Genomic DNA, 24,405 nt, shown 5'->3' on the forward strand with positions numbered 1-24,405 from the left:
CCGAGTACAGTGATACCCCACGTGCATGGGTTTGTGATTTTTTGGGGGGGAACTAAAAGGCCACATTTGGGACGTGTGCATTTTTCTAATTGGAAATTAGATTTGTGGCCATCCTTCCCCCCATGTTAATTGGGACATTGTTGAACCCGGCCAATTCAATTTACCCCATCAAATCATATATTTTTTATGCCTTGGGCATTTAATATCCCAATATTTTAACTCTTTCCATGCGAGAATTGTTTTAAGCTAATGTGCCAATTTTAGGACTTGCTCACAAGAATATTTTTATATATATAATATGTATATATTTAAAAAAAAATTAATTTTTTGGAACTTGAAGGTTCCCCTGATAGTGACATCAGTGGGAAATTATTTTTACATTTTACTGTTTTGTTTTTTTTAACAATTTTTTTGTAATTTTTATTTTATTTTTTAATTTAAATTTACTAATCACACTGTGATTAGAAAGCTGGGCTCCATTGACTTGCATGGTTGAATGCAGTACCTGTATTCAACCTGCAAGTGGAGCCAGAGTTCTCTAGAGGGTCTGGAGACCATCTAGGAAACTTTTTCAACTTTATTATTTTTCAACCTGCAAGTGGAGCCAGAGTTCTCTAGAGGGTCTGGAAACCGTCTAGAGAACTTTTTGAACTTATTATTTTTTTTTAGAGGGCAGCCGCCATCTTGCGGCTTGCGAAGTCACACACGCAGTGGCGGTTGTGACTGCTCTCCGGAGCGGTCACAGCCCGTCCTGGGGTAAGTGTTTGGTCTAGCTGAATGCCTCCTGATCGAGGCATTCCAGCGACACCATTGAAGTTTAGGAGGTGATCGTTGATCGTCTCCTAAACTCTTTTAAAACGGGTGTCCGCCGACATACAATGTATGGCGGATGTTGATGCCCCTGGGAGGGGCCAGACATGGCCCCTAGTGCCAATCGTGGTGTTGCTGAATGCCTCGAGGTCGAGGCATTACAGCAACACTGTTTGGGTGCAGAAATTTTTTGTATTCTTTTATATATTTTTTAAAAAAAATGGTTAGAGGTCATCTTAGGGACCTCTTGAACATGTTATTAATGCCAGTGATGTCACAATGACATCACTTAGCTCACTCCTGCCCCCGTTCACAATCCCCAAACCCGTTAAGCCATAAGCATAAAAGTTCTACAAAAAATGTACACCTTATAGTATGTTCCCTGTAAGTGCTGGGAAAGTATGGAAGATCTATATAAATAAGGTATTTCTGAAATCAGGACACCTGAATTGACAAACTTGGAGGGGATTTTCCATCACTTTACCTAATTTTATGAGGATTCAGAGGGAAAATGAAAATATAATTAGGTCTTTAAAAAAAAAAAATTGCTAGTTTTTACTGAATTTCTCATTCTAAATTTTCAGCTAATCATATAGTATCAAAAGAAAGGTCTGTCTCTCCTTGAAAAAATAATATATAGTTTACATGGGATCACTATTCACAGGAAAAGAGAATAATCGCTGAACCGAAATAGCGCAAAAGTGGGATTGAAGGGGTTAAGAGTTTGGACTGGATTTTCGTATAAAAGGGCAATATTGATGCTGAGGAAGTCATGGACTGACGAAACCAGTTCCAGTGAACGTATTGAGCACTTTTATCACAATTTATCTTATTTATTTTAAGTGTTTATTATTTAAAAAAATTGTAATTACTTGAAGTATTAATAAATTGTTTAAAAACTTTTAAATTAATACGAACATCTTGAGTGATTATTCTCAGAAAGGGGCTAGGACACCGCCTTGTATGTGTCTTTTATGCTCTGGCAGGTTGTGTATAGGTTTTAACATTTTCATTTTATGATGTCTCTCTTTGCCTTTTATATTTCATACGATACCTGCATTTGAGAGACATCGTTTGAATACCGCTGACCAACCTATGCACGCTCGAATTTACTTTATAATCTATAGATTCAATATTTTATAAGCGCTTGGTTAGAAAAATTTTTTTTTACTGTTTTACATTTGTTCCATTGCATATTAAGTTGGGGGAGTTTTTATATGCACTTTTATGAGTTTCTCACCATAGTAGCTTATTAACTATTAGTGGTTATCTCATATCTGTTATTTTAAGGGCAGCCTTTTTTGACCTCTTTTTGATCTGTAAACTGGTAGGGAACATGCCTGCAATTCTGGTTGGAACCAGATACCATTTATTCATAATCTTAAATTGGGTCTCAAGTAAAGAAAGATCATGTACTCTTGGTAGTAATCTCATAAACACATTTAACCAGTCATCTGCTGGGATGCAGGTATTTAAGTCTTTCTCCCACCGTTATAATTTCGTCGTTCTCCTTTATCTTTATGAGTTGTACACATGTTGAAATTAGTTTAATTGTGGAGTTAGAATTAAAAATGTTCACTAATTGCTGTGTAATTGCGTTGTGAGTTGATAAAACTTGCTTGTTTACACAGTTCTTGACTCTTAGGTAGTTAAAAATAGGAATATTCGTTATCTTGAGCTTTTCTGCTAATGTGGGGAGTGTAAGTAACTGTCCTTGCTTCATAAAATTTACTATTGTCTTGACACCAGCTATTCTCCGTTGAACTAAAGAGATATCTTCGATAGTGTCTTCCAACACTTTTATATTTAGAGAAACGAAAAGTTTTTTATGTCAAGTTTCTTTTTAATTTTCAACCACTCTGATGTGATATTTTCTAGGATCCTACTTTTATCATGGATATAAGTTTATTTAATTTGGTGGTTCCGCAAGCCTTTTACACTTATACCATGCCTCTGTTTTAGATTGTTCCATATATGTTTTAACGATGTGAAACAGAATGTGGGTTTCGTATTGTTGCATAACTATTGGAAATATTGGAAAGTCCACTCCTCCTTCTCAAATTGTGTCATTGAGACTATGGGTTTTAAGAAAGTGGCAACTACATCGTCAGCATGTAGTGGCAACTACATCATCAGCAGGGCCGGCCCAAGACAAAATGCCGCCGGGGGCTAAGTTTAAAATGCCGCCCCCCCATTATCTACCCTTCCTCTCCCTGCCGCCCCCCCATTATCTACCCTTCCCCTCCCCCTGTGAGCAGTCCTGCGGTGAGTCTCCCTGCTCGGTCTCGGTGCTGGCTTGTAATGCTGAGTGCCGGAAATTACGTCATCTTCCGGCGCTCAACATTACAAGCCGGCACCGAGACTGAGCTAGAGAGCTCACAGAGGAGAGAGAGGGGTGCTGACAACTTGGTAAGATAAAACCACCCGGCGCCCCACTCGGCTCCATTGTCGGACCGGCCCTGATCATCAGCATATAGGGAGTCTTCTTCATCTATTTTAATTCCTGTTATATATCGATTGTTCCTAGCGAACGGTTCTAAGGAGAGAATATATAATATGGGTGATAAAGGACAGCCTTGTTGAGTGCCATTATGTAGATCAAACCAATCAGAACAAAGTCCCGAGCCAACCACTCGGGCACTGGGGGAAGAATATAAAGAGGTAATGGCTGTATAAAGCCAACCAGTCAAACCAAAGGATTTCAATGTAGCTCTAAAATATTCTCACCTGACTGAGGCCTTTTCAGCGTCTAGTGACAGTCAGGAGGGAGTTACCGACCCTTTCCGCATAGTCTAACCTATCTATCAAGCGTCTAGTATTATTACTGCCACAACAAGAGGACATAGTCATAAGCTAGAGGGGCAAAGGTTTAATGGTAACATCAGGAAATATTACTTTACAGAAAGGGTAGTGGACGCGTGCAATAGCCTTCCAGCAGAAGTGGTAGATGTTAATACAGTAAAGACATTTAAGCAAGCATGGGATAGGCATAAGGCCAAGTTAGATATAGGATAAGGGCAGGTACTAAGGAAAGTACTCAGAGGTTGGGCAGACTGGATGGGCCCAATGGTTCTTATCTGCCGTCACTTTCTATGTTTCTGTTTGTAGAATCCCTACCTGGCACAAAGCCAACTTGGTCAGGATTGGTCAAAGTATGTAAGATAGGCTTCAGTCTTTCTGCCAATATCGCCGAAAACATTTTGATATCTACATTAATTAAAGATATGGGGCTGTCACTTTTTAGATCCTCTGGGTTCTTATGCTTCTTTAGTATCAGGAGGATGTTAGCTTTTGTCACTGTATTATAGAATTTCATATATAATTTAACAGTTGTTCATTAGTACATCGTATCTTTTTTAATTTTTTTTATTTGATAAAGTGGCCTCTCATAACTGCCTTAAAGACACACAACCTGGTTGCCTGAGGTGTTTGTCCGATGAACTGTTTATTTTCCTCCGAATAGAGGATGCTATCGGCCAAACACCACGTTAATATAAGTGTTAAGTCGGATCAGGCACCACAGGTGATGGACCCACGATGCAGGAATGGCGAGAATATCCGATAAACAAGCCGGGATCGAGGCAGGCAGCACAAGAGCGTAGTCAAAGAACAATAGCCGGGGTCGGGGCAGGCAGCACAGGAACGAAGTCAAAGAACAATAGCCGAGGTCGGGAGGGGCAGCGCAGGATCAAGGTCAGAAGAACGAAAGCCGAGGTGTGGTACACGTGGATATCAATCAGAAAGCAAGAGCAACACAAACACCCTGAGAGCAATAACATGGACTCGTTGAACGGGCAAGGAAACATAGGACCAGGAAGTTTAAATAGAGCCAATGGCGGGAGAGCAGGTAGGATGACGTCATCGCGACCGGCGCAATAATAGCGTCGTCGCGATGGCAACCTAACAAAACCTCATGCCTGTGTTACCTCCGCGAATGACGCGGAAGAGCCACACAGGCAGGGGAGGTAATGTAAACAGTCTCCGTGGACATGCAGCGGCGATCGAACACTCGATCGCCGTCAGCATGCCTGCGGCGGCTCAACCACAAAGTCCTCTCTGCTTGTGTTGCTGCCGCGAGTGACGCGGAAGCGCCACACAGGCAGAAGAGGCACTGGTCGGGTGCCGCGAGCATGTAGCGGCGGATCGTTTCTCCGATCGCCGCTGATATGCTGCGGCAGCCCGATCAGGGCTGTCAGTGGCTGGTAGGCGTGCCTGCTCGATACGCACGCCCCCTCATGTGCGTGTAGAGCGCACGTCAGTACACGAGGGGGACGTGCTCGAGGAACGCCGTGGGACCCCGGCCGGACAGGTAGGTATGACAATAAGGGTGGAATAAGTATTATGGATTTTTTAGAGGTGTGTAATCTCTCTTTGTAGGAAATTTCACTGTCCAAACGTCATATAGATTGGCTCTTTGAATAATGTTATGAATTTTAGGGCTACAACTAACGATTATTTTCATAATCGGCCGATTATTTTTTCGATGAATCGATTTTTCAATTATTATTTAAAATAACTGGATGTTAAAAACAAACTTTTGTTAAAAAAAAAACTTTGATAAAAATGCATTTCTTGCTTTTATTTCCCAACCTGCCCCCCCAGATAGGCACATCTGAGCCCAGGCTTCCCACACTGCCTCCCAGATATGCCACATACCCACAGATATGCCACTCCGCCCTCCCCACATATGCCTTATACCCCCTGATATTCCACTCTGCCCCCTGATATGCCTTATACCCCAGTATATCTTATACCCCCAGATATGCCACTCCGCCCTCCCCACATATGCCTTATATCCCCTGATATGCCACTGTGCCCCCTGATATGCCTTATACCCCAGTATACATTATACCCCCAGATATGCCACTCCCTCCTCCCCAGATATGCCATAGTGCCCTCATAGATTCACAGACTCGTTTGCATCACACTGGCACAATACTTTTATAAATAAGTAAAAATATAGACTGGGGGGCTGTAGATGTGATTTATCTGGACTTTAGGCTTAGGGGCAAATGTCTGTATGTGGATCAGAAATTGGCTAAAAGATAGAATGCAGAGGGTTGTTGTGAATGGATGTTTCTCGGCCTGTACGCAGGTATTAAGTGGAGTGCCTCAGGGGTCTGTCCTCGGCCCTCTTCTTTTTAATTTATTTATAAATGATCTCCCAAGCTGCATTGAGAGCCATGTCACAGTTTTTGCTGATGACACAAAATTAGGCCGGGTAATTCAGACTAATCTTGATGTTTCCTCTTTGAAGGAGAATTAGACAGAGTTGGGGACTGGGCGTGCAAGTGGCAGATGTGGTTCAATATAGAGAAATGCAAAGTTATGCATTATGGTAAAAATAATAAAAATGCAACCTATTCTTTAAATGGAATATCCTTGGGGGAAACTACCAATGAGAAGGATTTAGGAATAATGGTTGACAACAGACGCAATGATCACCAAAAACAAACTACCTACAATAATGGTAGAGGTCGAAGCTCATTGCAGCGAAATGTACATTGGGGTTGGTACGTTTGGATTTGGCACCATTTATTACCAGGCTTTTTGCTGTTTTCAGCCTTTCTTCTAGGTTTGGTTAGTAACCATTGCTGTATGTTATTTCATTTGTTCCTTTTCACTTTATCGCTGTGGTCATCCCTTTGTTTCTTATTTGTGCCTTCATATACATATGTATTTCCATCCTAGTTCCTGTAGTCTTGTGCCTCTGTTCATATGTACCTTCCTATATGTGTCTTGGTGCTGAGATGCTTTTATATTATATATTTTTTTTTATATGTATTTAAATCATATTGTGCAATAAAGATTTACTTTGTATATACCTTTTTTCCTTACGTGCTCTCCTTGCAATAGGTTTTGGTGTTTATAACAGTGCGCAATGCCAGCAAGCAGCTGCGAGGGCCAATAAGGTTTTAGCATGCATAAAAAGAGGTATCGATTCAAGGGAGGAGGATATTATCTTGCCTCTTTACAGGTCATTTATAAGACCTCACCTTGAGTATGCGGTACAATTCTGGGCACCGGTCCTTAAAAACGATATTATGGAATTAGAAAAAGGAGGGCTACGAAATTAATAAGGGGATTGGGTGATACTAGTTATGAAGAGTGACTAAAAAAGTTAAAATTATATACGCTAGAAAAACGGCGTCTCAAAGGGGATATGATAACATTATATAAATATATGCAGGGCCAATATAAAGAGCTCTTCAGTGACCTGTTCATTAACAGAAATATACAAAGAACAAGAGGTCACCCTCTGAGACTGGAAGGTCTTTCATAGACGACAAAGGAAGGCATTCTTTACAGTGAGGACAATAAAGGTATGGAATTCACTTCCAAGGGAGGTGGTATTATCCAATACATTAGATACCTTCAAAGGGGGCCTCAATATTTTCTTAGAAAGGCATGACTTGTTCCAAGGAAAAATCCGATTGCCTCTTGGAGTCAAGAAGGAATTTTTTCCCCCTGATGGCAGAATTCGAAGTAGCTTAATTAGGGTTTTTTTGCCTTCTTTTGGATCAAGAATAGGAAGGTTAGGTAGAAGGGTTGAACTTGATGGTCTTTTTCCACCTTACGAACTATGTAACTATGTAAAGTACAAGATTAATCTTCACTGCCCCCAGGATTTAGATTCCCCTTAGTTTTCCCCCTTTACCTTTAACTGCACCTTAAGTTAACTTTATTAAATTAAACCTCAGTCCTCAGCATTAAATTAGCCATAAACACCCCATCAACCATAACTGCCCCTAAATTAACCCTAAACACCCCATCAACCATAGTTGCCCCTAAATTAACCTTAACGACCCCATTAACCATAACTGCCCCTAAACACCCCGTCAACCATAACTGCCCCTAAATTAACCCTAAACACCCCATCAACCATAACTGCCCTTAAATTAACCCCCCACCTCCCCTAACTTTCAGCAACCCGAATATTAATTTTATACTCACAGTTAGATGAGTGTCTCAGCCATGTGGACACTATAGGAAATGGGCAGGGCCAATCTTCAGTGTGACTGCAGGGAGGGACTGGGAGAAAGAAGGGGTGGGGCCAATCGGCAGTGACTGCAGGGAGAGACTGGTAAGTAGTAACTGCTGTGAGTCACACTGAAACGGATTATAAAACGAGGGGTATTTTTCAGAGCGACAAGTACAATACAGCAATTGACATACAGATACAAGAGGGAAAAAGGGCCCTGTTCCCGCAGGAACTTACAATCTACTTTATCCATGCTCTTTTGGAGAAATGATAAAGGCTTGGTGTTGGGGAGATAAATATTAACCAAGGTATATTTATCTTCATTATACATCAATATTGGGGCGCATGTATATGTGGGGGGAAAAACACACAATAGTGTAATACAGTATAAAAAATGGTAATGATAAGTGATGTGATAGCACTCACAAAAGGTGCTGATATAAGAAGCTCATCAAAGGTTTAGGTAGAAAGAATTCTTTATTTCTTCTATAAAAGTAGACAGAGAACCAAATGGTGCAGTATCTTCACATAGTCCTCAAAATAAAAGCGGAATGCACTTACAATAGTGATGGCATAACCTATATGTTGTGCAAGTACGCCTGTGATAAGGAAAGATAGAGTCCAATAGAGTCCTGGTGATACTGTCAAGAACTCCTTTTGTGTCTCTCAACACGTTTTGCCGATTATGTTGGCTTCCTCATAAATCCATAATAAAAGCGTAATTACAAACAAATCTCTATAGTGTCCTTGTATCTTCATTAACTGTGCCTACCCATATTAAATACTGTCCCTCCTTGTCTTGTTCCAGGTATTTCAGTTGTATCTGCATACTACTAAAAAAAGTGATCGCGACCCCTCTCTTTTTTTTCTAACATTAAAGCATGGTAGGTATGTGGATAAAATCTACCACCCCATCTAATGCTATCCTTATTTCTCCAATGAGTTTCCTGAAAAAATGCTACATCCATTTTCTCCTTTCGTGGATAGGCATATACTCTGTTGCGTTTTACAGGTGAATTCAGCCCCTGAGTATTGACCGAAATACATTTAACCCCTATCTAAATTAAGGGATCTATTATTCCGATCTGGCCTTTTTCAAGGGCCCCAATCCACCCGAAAAAGAGAAAAAAAAAGTTATCCCCAAGCTGAAAGTTATAATCTCTAACTAGAGAAAATGAAATTCTCAACAAAACAACATACATAGTGTGTATAACTAAGATAATAAGGATATCCGGATACATTCTTAAGTTCACATAAGTTTCTAAAGTGGAAAGAACACGCTGTTCAGTACTGTCTGCTAATATTTCACTCTATACATGTCTCCGTAATATACAATTCTCATCAAAGTAAATTAATTGGTTCTGTAAACAAGTGGCTGATTTTGTATTTGTACCTCTAAGTGGAGTCCTTCTACAAAAAGTAATCAATCATCTCTAGCTGTAACCATTTATAAAAAAAACACACACAATTAATCAAAGATTCAGTTCTAAAGTGAAATATTTCAGTCACTACATATCTCCGTGATATACTCATCAAAGTAAGTTAATTAATTCTATATAAAAAAAACCCACACCATTTATCCTAGATGCATTTCTAAAATGAAGATAACACAATGATCGGCATTGTCTGCTGATAATTCAGTCAATACATATCTAAGTGATATACCATTCTTATCTAAGTGAATTATTTAATTCTATAAATAATATAGAGAAAAAAAAGAAAAAAAAACCCTCACAATTTATCATAGATTAATTTCTAAGGTGAGAGTAGCACAATGATCAGCACCATCTGTTGATATTTCAATCAAAACACATCTCAGTGATATACAATCCTCATCAAAGTGAATTTGGTTCTATAAAGAATGGAGTGGCTGATTTTGTGTTCATACCTCTAAATAAAGTCTTTCTGAGAGAGGAAAAAAAACCACACAATTTATCATTGATTCATTTCTAAATTAGAAATAACACAGTGTCATGCCCCATTCAGGCTGCGGAGCTGCATACCTCTGGTTTTCCCTTTTTCGCTACAATTCGTTCCTGGATTTCCTTATGATCTGTTCTGTGCTTCTGATTCCTTGATTCCAGTTCTGCTCTTTGCTTCAGCTCCTGTTTCCTTTATAAGGTGTGCCTCATCCGTTTGTTATGTTTGTCTCAGTCTGCAGTCTAAAGGTATGTCTTTCTCTGTTCTGTGTTTAGGTTCAATGTTTAGTTTTAGTTTATTCGTAATTCAGTTGGCAGGGTTTGGCGTTAGGACCCACCGAATATTGGAGTACTTTGGCGTAGTGGTGGGCTAAGCATTCTATGGCCATATGATGTGACGGAATCTCCAATTGTTAACACATAGTCCTAGGCTAGTTCCTTTATTCATGTTTGTCTGTCTCTTATGTGCCTTTCCCTGAATCATCTGAGGATATCGGTTCCTCTCTCCTCTCCCCTCCCCATGTCCCAGTAAAGATTTCCTATCCTTGCTTAAAGGAGAAGCGTCTGAGGAACTCGGCTCCTTACTCCATCCCCTGTGTTCCTTGCCTTGTTACCCTGTCCTTTGTTATGTCCTGAATCCCCGGTAGAGGGGTGTCCTGAATCCCCGGTAGAGGGGAGTCCTGAATCCCCGGTAGAGGGGAGTCCTGTCCTGAATCCCCGGTAGAGGGGTGTCCTGTCCTGAATCCCCGGTAGATGGGTGTCCTGTACCATGTATGTATTGTCTGGTTATGTTTCTTTCTCGGTCTCCCTGTCCCTTTCTCGCTCTGTTCCCCTTGTTCATTGCTCCCCTTGTTTCAGCTGGTACTCTGCTTAGCTTCCATACTCCCAGCCTGCAGCATCCTGCACATGATTCTAGTGCTATGTCTCACGCCTGCTCCAGGGTGCCTGCAGGATATCACTTTGTTTTGTTCTGGACAACATCCGCTGCTATGTCAGGGCGCTGGTATGTGGCTGCACAACCCTAGGTGCTCAACATCCTGGTGAGTGCAGTCGAGGTGAATGCTTCAGTTGAATTATTCTAGAGGACTCTTAATGCTCTAGGGGAGGCCCATGAATATCTAATATTCTTTTCTCGCAGGATACGTAATTCTAGTGATAAAAATACTTAAACAACCAAATTCTTGTGCTTACAAGTGAATATGGAAAATGAAATTAAAAAGCTTAATAATACTTCCCAGATGACTGCCACAGCCCAAAAGAACACTCTTCCTGAAAGTGTAGATAAACCGATGGTTTGGGCGCAAATACATCCAGGGTAAAATAATATAATAGTGCAATATGTATAAACAATATTCAGTGCTGTGTGTGATGTGATATGTACTCAGAAACAATATAGATGCATCAGACCCATCAGCGTATGGTGTAAAAAAGTCAGTGGTGGTCCTGCTTAAAAGAGTCCGACTGAATCCTTCTTGACACGTTTCGCCGGTTCGGCTTCCTCAGGAGCAATAAAAATAATCGGTAAGTACTTCCGTCGTGTGTCCATCTTTTTATGGGTTCTGTATATCCGGGTTCGGACGTAATTACGTTGTACGGGATTGAGGGATTTAGGTGGGTACTCTGCAGCTGTCGCCTCTATTGATGTGCCTATATATAATGATTATTTCTTGATCTGTTACATTAAAGGTTTTTTTTTTTTTATTTATTACTACATATATATATAAAAGAGTATTATATTTTTCTTAATAGTTACATTTGATTATAGATTTTTACCTTATTTATAAATAAATGAAAAAATATATATACCGTATTGGCCCGAATATAGGCCGCACTTTTTCCCCCCACTTTAAGTCTTTAAAGTGGGGGTGCGGCCTATATTCGGGGTCTAGCGCCTGACGCCCGGGACATGCAGTCCCGGGTGCCGGGCGGGCAGCAGGGTTAGGATACAGATCCCCCGCAGCGGTGCAAGGGACCTGTCTGATACGCTCAGACAGCCTCCCCTGCAAGCACTTCCCACGGGGGGAGTGTGGGCACAGGAGATTGTCTAAGCGCATCGCGCAGACGTGCAGTGGCGGAGGTTGTTTATGCTCGCATCGCCGCTGCCGGTGAACGTCTGCGCGAACAATCTTCCTTGCCGGTACTTCCCACGGCGCCGGAAGTTGAATACGCGTTATGCGTAGATGTCCCCTGCAAGACCCTGTGGAGTCTACACCGGTAAGTCTCGTGGGGGGGACATCTCGGGGACAGAGTGGCAGCATATCTCGGGGGGGTTGGGGGTTAGAGTGGCAGCATATCTCGGGGGGGTAGAGTGGCAGCATATCTCGGGGGTAGAGTGGCAGAATATCTCGGGGGGGGTAGAGTGGCAGCATATCACCGGGGGGGTAGAGTGGCAGCATATCTCGGGGGGGTAGAGTGGCAGCATATCTCGGGGGGGGTACATCTTTGGGACAGTGTGGCAGCATATCTCGGGGGGGGCAGAGACTTTTTTCTTTAAAAAAGCACCTAACTTTTAGGGTGCGGCCTATATTCGGGTGCGGCCTATATCCGAGCCAATACGGTATATATACTAATATTTATAATTTATTATGCAATTCTCCATTGCTTATATATATTCACATCCCTCTATATCCCTATATAAGTGGAACTCTTATTTCTTTTGTTGATCATACCTCTATATGTATCTTAGATGTTTTCTCCATGGGTGCCGGGTCTGCATTTTGGTCGGCACCGGAGTGGTTAAAGTACTTTCCGTTCCTTCCCATCTCCATATGTTGAGAGAGGAGGGACCACTCTGAGTTCCTTCCGACGAGGTGATGTCCGGATCTGCTGTCAATCATCGGCGGTCGCGTCCACACACTCAGACAGAACTTTATTAACTAGAAGACAGACCATCTCAATCCCATACAACATAATTACGTCAGAACCCGGAAATACCGAACACATAAAAAGACGAAGAGACACGACGGAAATACTTAACGATTATTTTTATTGCTCCTGAGGAGGCCGAACCGACGAAACACGCCGAGAAGGATTCAATCGGACTCTTTTAAGCAGGACTACCCAGACTTTTGGCGTCACGAGCGTTTAAGCGCATCTTTTCATGTTGTGCCTATACAGACTGTGACTTTTTTCATCCGGTACACCCAAAGATACGGCACTATTATAGTCTGCTTTTTTATCTGTATATACGTAATTCTAGTTGGAAGGATCTCCTCCAAATCCTTGTAGAGAAGGAGAGATCTGCATAGATCTGGATATCTAGAAATCTTGGATCTTTCAAAGACTTATTTCTCACAGATCTCAGTATCTTCTCCTTCAGATGGTAAGAGGAGGAGATGACTATCACATCTCTGGGAATATTGTCAGCTATGAAGCTTGGTTTTCCTCATCAGTGGCATCTATTTATCCAGTTGTCTGAGAAAACAGCTTCAGTATGCAAGTCGTGAATCATTTCTAGTAAAAATCTTTCTAGCTTATCGCTGGAGTAGGACTCTGGGATATTTCTAAATCGGAGATTTCGACCGTGTGAGCGGTCTTAAAGGTCAGCGATCTTGATTTGCAGATCTTCAAATCAGTAGTTGATATCTTTATTATTATTATCCTTTATTTATATAGCGCCAACAGTTTACGCAGCGCTTAATACAATACATAAATTCAAGGGATATGACAAGACAAGAATTGACAGACTAAGACAAACCGATACATTTGGTGGAGAGAGCCCTGCTCGCAAGCTTACAATCTAGAGGGAAATGGGGTGACAAACATAAGGCATAGAGAAAGGGTGAGAGGTATTGTGGTGGTTGTATCGATGACTAGGAAGTTCTAGCAGCTAAGATGGTATGCTTCTCTGAAGAAGTGGGTTTTTAGATGTTTCTTGAATGTTGGGAGGGAGGGAGAATGCTGAAGGTTCCTTGGGAGTAGATTCCAGAGATATGGGGCAGCTCGAGTGAAATCTTGTAGACGGGAAAAGGAAGAGGTGATGAGTGAGGAGGAGAGCCTTAGCCCATGGGAGGAACGTAGGGATCGAGTAGGAGAGTATTTGCTAATGAGGTCAGAAATGTACGGAGTGCCGCTTTCAAACTCTTTCACGAGGTCTCCAATTTCAAAATCAATATGCAAAAGTCGGAGATACTTGGTCTTAACATCCCATCTCCCATGCAAATTCAGCTTAGAAGTAAATTCCCCTTTCGCTGGCAATTGACATCCATCAAGTATCTTGGTATTTAAGCTCTCCAAGGATGTCGGTGAACTAGCCTCCCTTAACTATTATGCCTTGTTTTCCGCTGTCCGTGGGGACCTCCGAAGATGGGCCTTCCCCCATGTATCTTGGTTCGGGCGTATGGGTATAATAAAAATGAACATCTTGCCGCGGTTCCTATACCTTTTTCAATCGCTCCCGATTTTTCTCCCCAAGTCATTTTTCACAACGTGTCAAAGAATGTTTACCAAATTTATATGGGATAAGAAACCGGTACGTCTGTCGTATCACCATCTCTCCAGGCCTCGTCTTCAAGGGGGCATGGGTTTACCTGACCTGGAAAAGTATTGGGTTTCCTCTCACCTCCGCAGGATGGTGGAGTGGACCCTACACTCCAATAAGCCGTGGATTCAGATCGAGAACTCACTCTTCTCGGTCGTTGTCGCAGCTATCCCGTGGATCCGGAAGCAATTGCGGACCCCTTGCATACCCCGCCACCCTACCGTCTCCTTTACCCTTTGGGTGGTCTCCCGGCTCCATTCTCAAGGATCCGTGTTAACTTTCCCTAGCCCTCTGTTCCCGATCACGGATAATCCAGAATTCCCTCCTGGTTTGCGTAATCTTACCGTTAAACCACTATTGCCAGCTGGGTCTGGGGTTCTTCGGATGTCTCATATGATCACTGACGGACGCCTCCGTCCACTGCCTGCCCTTGCTCGCTCGCCAACCCCCCCGCCCCTCCTGACCTTCTTTTATTGTCAATTGCGCCACTTTCTATCCACACTACTCACTGACGCATCCTTTCATAGGCCACCTACACCACTAGAGTCGCTCTGTGAGGCTGCTGCTGAACCCACTCATCTTTTATCCAGGCTATACGCTATCTTGGTCACGTCGCGCCTTCCTGATAAGCCATATTACTTCCGATTGTGGGAACATGATTTAAACCAAGTCTTCTCTCTGGAAGACTGGGATTCCATGGTCCTTCTGACGCAGAGGGGCTCTATTTCCAGTAAGACGCAGGAAACAGCTTTCAAATTATTATCCAGGTGGTACAAGCTGCCTGTGGATTTGCACCGTTTCTTTCCACAAGTCTCACCCATATGCTGGAGGTGTGACCTGGCCCGGGGCACATACCTTCACATATGGTGGGAATGTTCGCTGATCCGGCCTTTCTGGGACAGGGTGGAGGAAGTCATCAGGGAAGTGTGCGATCCTGACATTAGACTCACTCCTGCGCTGGTTCTGCTTCAACACACTACACAAACTTTTGGTTCATACAAACGTTCGCTCTCCTTTCATCTTATTAATGCGGCCAGAACCGTTGTTCCCAGATTTTGGCGCTCGGTTCACCCACCTCCTGTAGAGGCTTGGGTTCGACAAGTTGTGTATATCTGCAACATGGAGGATCTGGTGTCCACAGCCAGGGGCCGAGGTTACAAAAATGATTTAAAGTGGCTCCTCTGGAACCAATTTCTCTCGTCCCCCCGTTTCACTGCTATTTTACGTTGCCATCCCCCATCTCTTCCCTGATCTGGGTTCCAGGAGCTGTACATTCGCTCCAGACCTTTTGCTCTCCATGGTCCTCTCCGTCCAATTTCTCAACTCATACCTGTACTGGTACTCTTGTTCTATTTGCCCTACCATGACTTACCTTGTTGTCATTTTCTTCGTATCGCCGAGCCGCCAGCCGGGGGGGAAGGCTCTTCGCCATGATACCTAAATGTTTATTTTTTCTCCTGTACTGCCTTCCCTCCTCCCCTCCCCTTATTTTTGTTCTCCTTCCCCCTCCTTTTGTTACTCTGGTTCTCATGCCCCCGCTACCGGGAACTTACCTTGGTCTACATTGTGAGGTCACCTTCCCTCGCTCACCGTTCAATCCTGTATGACTTATGCAGTTGTCTGAGGGACCTCACTCCACCTCGAACGGTTTCTAGCCTGGGGGTATTGTTCTATTAACCGTGATGTTCTGTTATTATTTGTTCATTTCTCATTTCGACTCTCTGGTCCGCTACAATGGCTGATATCCGGTTACTGTATTATTATGTATCCTTTTCTCAACAATGTACTGCACTTACTTTGCCACCTTTGTGGCTCATATGCTGTGTACCGAGGTCCTTATGTGCGTTTTCATTGTTCCTTTGTCTGATATCTTGCTGTATCATTGCGATTATATGTCATTGTACTATTATAAATAAATGAGACTTGAAAAAAAAAAGAAATGTACGGAGGAGTAGTATTATGGATGGCCTTACATGTCAGTACCAGGATCTTAAATTTAATTCTAAAGGTAATTGGGAGCCAGTGGAGGGTTTCACAGAGGGGAGAAGCAGAAGAGGAGCGACGTGCAAGGAAGATGAGCCTAGCAGCGGCATTTAGGATAGACTGTAGAGGAGAGAGTCAAGACAGTGGAGTCCCAACCAGAAGAGTGTTGCAGTAGTCAAGACGGGAAATGATAAGGGAATGAACCAGGGTTTTTGTGGATTCTTGGGTGAGGAATGGGCGGATACGAGAGATGTTTTTTAGGTGCAAGCGGCAGGATCTGGCGAGGGACTGAATGTGAGGGATGAAGGAGAGGTTTGAGTCAAGGATGACCCCAAGGCATCGGGCCTGGTTAGTAGGAGGAATAGTCATGTTGTTAATGGTGATAGAGAATTCAGGTAGTGGAGTGGAGGGAGGGAAGATAATGAGTTCAGTTTTAGAAAGATTAAGTTTCAGGTAGTGTTGTGATATCCATGAAGAAATAGCAGACAAGCAATTGGTAATACGGGACAGGAGAGATGGAGAGAGATCAGGAGAAGACAGGTAGATTTGGGTATCATCTGCATATAGGTGATACTGGAGGCCAAATGAGTTGATTAGTTTGCCAAGAGAGGACGTATAAAGAGAGAACAGCAGAGGGCCAAGGACTGAACCTTGGGGGACACCAACAGAAAGTGGAAGGGGTGATGATGCCTTGCCAGAGAAGTTGACAGAGAAGGAACGGTTAGACAGATATGAGGAGATCCAGGAGAGAGCTGTATCTCGAATGCCTAGAGAAGCAAGTGAGTCTAGAAGAAGGTGGTGATCAACAGTATCGAAAACAGCAGAGAGATCCAGTAGAATCAGAATAGAGTAGTGACCTTTTGCTTTGGCAGAGAGCAAGTCATTGGAGACTTTTGTTAGAGCTGTTTCTTCGGTTGTAGGGGAAAAGGCAGTTAGTATAGTAGGAGTGGAGAGAGTGGTGTTGAGTGGTGTAGCAGGGAGTTGTAAGGAAGAGAGGTCTGTTCTAATAGTCTCGATCTTCTCTTTGAAGTGGGTAGCAAGATCTTGGCCAGTGAGAGAGGTTTGTGGTGTGGGTGTGGAGGGAGTTGAAAGTAGAGTTGAAAGTTGAAGGGAGTTGAAAGTAGAAAAAAGGCGTCGTGGGTTGGAAGAAAGAGAGGATATGAGAGTGGAGAAGTAGAGCTGTTTGGTGAGAGAGAGGGCAGAGTTGTAGGTGTGTAGCATGAATTTATAGTGAGTAAAGTCTTCGCTGGATTTGGATTTTCTGAAGTAACGCTCAGCCGTGCGGCAGCACTTCTAAAGAAACTGTGTGGTTTTGGAATGCCATGGTTGGCGTTTAAATTGTCAGGGGTAACTTGTAGTAATTGGAGCTATGGTGTCGAGGGATGAAGCAAGAGGCTGCTGTGTCTGGGCAGGAAAGGGTTAACATGGAAGGTAAGAGAGGTTCAAGTGAGGCTGACAGTTGGGTAATGGTATTGTCTGGTAATGGCCTACAAGTATGAGGTGAGCGCTGTAAGTTTGTCTTGTTAGGGGTTAGCACTGGAGAAAAGGATAGAAGGTGGTGGTCAGACAGAGGGAACGGGTAGATGGAGAAGTCTGAAAGGGAGCATGATCTGGCGAAAACCAGATCAAGTGAGTGTCCCTCGGTGTGCGTAGGGGAATTAGTCCATTGAGAGAGACCAGAGGAGGATGTCAGGGAGAGGAGTTTGGAGCTAGCAGAGTTGTTAGATATATCTAAAGGAATGTTAAAGTCACCCAGAATAAGACAGGGGATATTAGGAGAGAGAAAGAAAGGGAGCCAGGCAGAAGGGTGGTCAAAGAACTGCGAGGTAGGACCTGGAGGGCGATATATGACAGCAATTTGAAGAGAGAGTGGAGAGAAAAGACGGATTGTGTGAGCTTCAAAGGAACAGAATGAGAGGGAGGGAGGGCTTGGTATATTCTGGAAGGTGCAGTGAGGTGAGAGAAGGATGCCTACACCACCACCCTTTCTGCCATCAGGCCTAGGAGTGTGGCTGAAGTGTAGTCCTCCGAAGGAGAGTGCAGCAGAAGCAGTAGTGTCATGGGAGGGGATCCAGGTTTCAGTAAGAGCTAGGAGGTTAAAAGCATGGGATAGAAAAAGGTCATGTATACAAGCAAGTTTGTTGCATACCGAGCGGGCATTCCATAGGGCACAGTTAAAGACGGGAGGTAGCTTATGGTTGGAGATGATAGGAATAAGATTGGTTAGGTTGCTCATGTTGATTGAGTTTGCCGGTTTAGAGTGATAGGAATAGGGAAGACGATGTGGGGGACAGGAGTAGTAGAGCAAATATAGGTAGGTTTCACATATAAAGGTTTAGTGTAGAGGTACTGGGATAGCTTTGACGGCAGAGAGATGGGGAGGGATAGGATCTGGAATGCTTTAATGGGGAGTAGTGGGTAGTAAAGGGATCTACAGTTTGGTGCCCTCTACTGGCGTGTTCCAATAGAGCTGGTACTTAACTGTCTATATATTAGAACACCACTGGGGCGGGTGGGAGAAAAACCCCAGTTGATTGTGGGGAACTTGAAGGTGGGTATTGCAGGTTGTGAGGGCTGTAATAGAGAGTGTTAAATAGTGTTAAAGTGGATGGGGCAGTAAGAGGGCAGATATAGGAGATAAGGGGGTTAGTGGAGCAGAAAGATAGAAAGTAAAATATAACACACTTAAGTAGTGACAGGCATGACATAAATTTTACCAAATAAAAACAAATAAAACAATCAGTGGAAAAATGCTGCAACTCCCAGTAAGGGCATTCCTAGGCCATAAAGCATAGATAGACAGAAAAAAGGGTAATAGACAATTCAGGCACAGAAACAGGAAAATGATAATAACAATACAGAAAACAATAAAGGAGATCTCTTGGTCCACTCTGTATACCTTGTAGCAAAGTATGCCGGTTTGCTTGGGCTTCAGTTGATTGTGGGGAACATGAAGGTGGGTATTGCAGGTTGTGAGGGCTTGTAGCAAAGTATGCAGGTTTGCTTGGGCTTCAGTTGATTGTGGGGAACATGAAGGTGGGTATTGCAGGTTGTGAGGGCTTGTAGCAAAGTATGCAGGTTTGCTTGGGCTTCAGTTGATTGTGGGGAACATGAAGGTGGGTATTGCAGGTTGTGAGGGCTTGTAGCAAAGTATGCAGGTTTGCTTGGGCTTCAGTTGATTGTGGGGAACATGAAGGTGGGTATTGCTGTTTTTCCAAATGTGCTTGTTTGAAATCTATCTTTTCAAGATTTTCTGTTAAGGCAGCAATATCTGCTTTAATTTCTTTGGAGCTGTTATTAATTTCTTGTTTTATATTTCTCATTAAATCGCCCAAGGCACATCTCAGTATGTGCTGAGTAATTACTACAGAGTTCTGTCTCACAGAGCTAGCTGTTGCTTCCTCCATTGAGGAAACTGATTCCGCGTGTGAATAGTCCTGTGTTTCTTTAATTGATCTTGGGGAAAAAAAAGTCGTAACTCCTTTATCCTGTTTAGGGTCTTTCTTTGCCTTTGATAGCCTGATGTTTGGGGGGCATGGTGAAAAAAAATCAGAGGATAATTTTTTTTAACTTTTAGCACTCTACTCCCCAATTGATAATGTGGGAAGTTTCTTTAGGACGCTGAGCAGTCTGAATACTAGTTTAGCTAAACCCAGAAAGTTAAATGGAATACTTACCTGTATTTCCTTATGCTATATTGATAGTGCTCTTTTCTGCTACAGAAGATCGAATTCATATATAGCCAAAGTAATATAAGGCTAAAATGCCGTTTTCCTTTCGCACGGCATTCTTGTGGTAATCTCGCTACCTCAGCAGCAAGCAGCACATTCTCCCAAATCCTGAATCTCTCTGGGTGTCGATGTCCCGGTCTCCAAAGAGTCCCTAGGCTGAGCCGTCAAATCTTTTGTGGCAGAGGAAAGCGTATACACCCCAGCAGACTCTTCACTACTCAGCAACGTAAACCATCGGGAGACCCCTCATCTCCGCCTCCCGGAGCATGCAACATTACGTCATCCAGTCACGCAGCACCCCCAACCTGCTTTTAAAGCGTCCAGTCTGTTATTCTAACTCAAGCAGCATAACAGAGTGATCTTCAGCCTTGTCCACATCAACACTCTCACCTGTGTTAACGAGAAAATCACTGACATGATGTCAGCTGATCCTTTTGGGGCAGAGCTGAAATGCAGTGGAAATGTTTTTGTGGGATTAAGTTTATTTTCATGGCAAAGAGGGACTTTGGAATTGATTGCAATTCATCTGATCACTCTTCATAACGTTCTAGAGTATATGCAAATTGCCATCATCTAAACTGAGGCAGCAGACTTTGTGAAAATTAATATTTGTGTTGTTGGCAAAACTTTTGGCCATGACTGTAGTTTGTTGAGCAGATTTCCATTTGCTGTGGTATTCTCTATTGTTTTTCCCAGATACCTTTTGATTAAGTAATGGATGTTAATGGATAGATTACAGCTATGACCGGTGCTATACAGGCAAGTTGTGCTTTGCAGTGATATTAGTAGACATCACACATGTGTAATAGGTCATATCAAAGAAACTTGCTTGAAAATGTAAGACAATATTGTAAGACAATATTGACCAGGAAAATGCAGTGGCTGTGGTCTGCCTAGAGTTTGCAAAGTCTATAATACAAATTTTGAGTGGAGTATCTCAGAGGTCTATCCATAGTAGCATTTTTTAAAAATATTAATGATCTGGAACCGGAAGGTGAAAACAATATCACAATATTTGCATATGACAGAAAGCAAGTACTGTATATAAATCAGAAAAAAATGAGACAGGACAGTAAAATGGCAGATATATGTTTCAACATAGGAAAAATTTAAATTATACATTTAGGGGGGAAAACATGGTAAAGATAAGACAAATGGCACTAGTTATTTAATAAATATACTATGGAGAAGGATATAGGTGTGGATAATAGACTTTCCAACAGTCTGCAATCTCAGGTAATTGGTGCAGTTGTTCAATTTTAAAAGAGGAATTCAGTGTAAAGGATGTAATATTTCCTTTTTGTGTGTCACTGATAAGGCCACACAAAATGCAGTTTTGGGTAGCAGTTTATATTAAAAAAAAAACATAAGAATGGAAATAGTTCACTAAATGTACTAAATGTATTAAGGATCTCAGCCATAAAGACATAATCTGAGGATCCTTTCAGTAATAGATCATATGTCAAGTAATCTAACTAAAAGAGCTGAACGCGGTTGTAGTCTGAGTCAAAACTGGTAGCAGAAAATCTAGGCAAAAGATACCAAAGGAATAAACAGGAAAATAATCAAAGTCGAAGGCCAAGGGTCAAAATCAAAGAAGTACTGGAACACCACGAAAGCAGGCCCAGCATAACAATGGGGCAACAAGGCATTTACAGGCCACTAATTTTATGATTGCCCACAAGTGTGTGAGGAACAGTCTAGAATGACAGGAGAAATAGGGAGTGGATCCTAGCAAACACAGAGCCATGGGCAGGTGCACAAACATCCATGCTCAAGGTGTTATTCATCTCCATGCATCTATTTTGCCTCATTTGATTTAATTCTAAATCAAAATTCTCTGATTTTATATTAATGATGAAAAAGAAGAGTTTGTTATATTGTTTATCTATGTTTTTATTTTCTACATAACTGCATCATACATGTATATTTGCTGATTTTCTTTCAGTATGCCCGTAAGTACTGTCCTCACCATGTTGGACACTATCTTGGCATGGATGTCCATGATACACCAGATATATCCCGTTCTATTCCTCTACATCCTGGAATGGTAATTACAATTGAGCCAGGTAAGAAAATTGTTATGAAACTGTATCACAATAGCATCTGTTTTTAAAACCCATACAAAATGGCTCGTCTGAATTGTAAAGGTTCGTCAGTCAGGGCCATGAGTGTGTTATATGACTAATTGGATGGTTGGACAGTAGACTTTTAATTTAAAAAAAAAAAATAGCTTTTTCTATGGGCCAGTGTCATGTAATAACCGGGTAATTATGATGTGACAGCCCATCTGTTTATCCCCTATGTTATTGTGGCCCCATACCTGTTTTCCTGTGTTACGCCCCAGGCTTATGGACACTGTATACCCCTAATCTTGGTTGGATTCCACCTGATTGGTGCCTGCTGTGACCTAACCGCGCATTCATGGAACTGTGTGGCCCGCTGACAATTTGAACAGCGTTGCTTCAGACACCCTTATCCCCACCACGTTGCTCTTTTGATGTTACATTAAGCTTGTGGTGAGAAACACTCGGTGGTGGTTACGGAGAGCGAGCTCGTTCGGGAACCCTGGTTTTATTACCAATCTTTGGGACCGGGGTTTACCAAGCTGCAGCTATGCAACTCTGGCTCGGCTACTGCGTCTGACGCTCAGTCGTGACGTCGGATCACGTCACTTTTTGGATCATAACATCTTTGGACCTTGAGCTCTCCAATGGTACCCCAGGACTGACACTGCTCCCCCGGGATCACCCCAAACTAGTGACTCTTTGTCAGGTGGACATTGTTGGCCATAGAACTGTATTCGTTTTGCAGCATGGGAGGAGGGTGAGAGACATGGTTTCTCACTCTCCTCCCCGCAATCCCCCTGCACCGATCACACTGTGATCTCTATGCAGGTCCTCACAGATGTGCATAGAGATCACAGCGTCTGCATCATCAGAGGACAGGATATCCCCTGCAGGGGATATCCTGTCCTCCGATGAACTTCCGGGTTAAGTCAGCAGTGACGCAATCGGGCATTTTAAACTGCCCGATCGTGCGATCGGTACAGCACCTCCCGACACAGGCTGGTCTGAGTATTTCAGAAACTGCTGATCTACTGGGAGTTTCACGCACAACAATATCTAGGGTTTACAGAGAATGGTCAGCAAAAGAGAAAATATCCAGTGAGCGGCAGTTGTGTGGACGAAAATGGCTTGTTGATGTCAGAAGTCAGAGGAGAATGGGCAGACTGGTTCAAGATGATAAAAAGGCAACAGTAACTCAAATAGCCACGCATTACAACCAGAATAATGCAGAATACATCTCTGAACGCACAATACATCGAAGCTTGAAGCAAATGGGCTACCGCCCCTCCCCCACGTTGTGGATTGACATGGAGCAGGCTAAAACTCCATTCCCCTTGAGCACAAGCATGTGGCTTCATCCAGGGGCTATTGTGAGGTCGACTTGTCCCAACCCTTTTGTCAGGGCATCACTGGGGTGTGGCACAGTAGAGAGCTAGGGTTGCTCTTTCATCCTTCCCCTCCATTTGAGGTCTGATTAGAAGATGACCTCGAATATAAGACACTGGTTACTTTTCAGAGCATTTGCTCCTTGTCTTATAATCGAGTAAATACTGTATATCAACTTGAGGGGATACAGTGTCCAAATATGCCCTCTCACCCCCTTATAAACCAAAATATCCCATTCTTCTACCCTTCCTTGGCCCAAAGAGTGCAACATTGCTTTTCCAAAAAATCAACTTTAATGGATTGTTGCACAAATTAACAGTTCTGTGTACTTCTAATTTACCCACTGCATATAAAACGGGATGTCTGTATGTTATGATTAACTCTATGGATATGAAATATTGAATGTGAATTCTAATATATCTTAATTTCTTTACTGTAAGGTATTTATATTCAGAAAAATGACAATACAGCACCAGAAAAATTCAGAGGATTGGGAATCCGTATTGAAGATGATGTTGTCATCACAGAACAGTCCCCTATAATACTTTCTGCGGACTGCCCCAAAGAAATCTATGACATACAGCAGATCTGTGCCAATGGAGTTTAAAATTCAGGTGTACATTATTAAAATTGTAAAACAATGGTTGATAACTCCCATAAAAGACTGGCTCTGCATTTTTGTGTTGCAAATTAAATCAACAGTTAATTAAATCTTGTTAATAAAATGCCCTGGTGCTTTTCTTAAAAATACACATTTTCCCCTTGCAGCGGCTAGGATGAAAATGCTCCACCAGTGGATACAGGAGGTCCCTCATGATACTATGCTTTTTAGAGCAAAATTATATTAGGTCTATGTGAACACCAAGAGAGCTGTAGTGGCTCCCAGAGATCACCCTGGTGTATCCTCCTTTTTTCCCCCAAATCACTTCCAGCACCAGTCAGCATGCACACTTTGGAACCCTGCTATGTGTACCCAATAAGTACACACAACTATCTTGAATTGAGTACAGCAAGAATTTTATTGAACAGAATAAAGCATATTTAT

At 42.5% G+C, this 24,405-nt stretch overlaps 1 protein-coding gene across 1 annotated transcript in view; it reads left to right on the forward strand.

The window, feature by feature from the left end:
- Window positions 1–23,967, forward strand: part of LOC149275465 (xaa-Pro aminopeptidase 3-like) — a 166,753-nt gene extending 142,786 nt beyond the window's left edge. Inside the window, exons 11-12 of the mRNA XM_089504704.1 lie at window positions 21,854–21,974; window positions 23,801–23,967. Of these exons, the coding sequence (XP_089360830.1) occupies window positions 21,854–21,974; window positions 23,801–23,967 (288 nt within the window). The remainder of the gene's footprint in view (window positions 1–21,853; window positions 21,975–23,800) is intronic.
- The last annotated feature ends 438 nt before the right edge of the window (window positions 23,968–24,405 follow it).

The sequence above is a fragment of the Sceloporus occidentalis genome, unplaced genomic scaffold (assembly GCF_023333645.1).
Source record: "Sceloporus occidentalis isolate IW3139 unplaced genomic scaffold, rSceOcc1.0.p SCAF_285, whole genome shotgun sequence".
Lineage (NCBI taxonomy): Eukaryota > Metazoa > Chordata > Lepidosauria > Squamata > Phrynosomatidae > Sceloporus > Sceloporus occidentalis.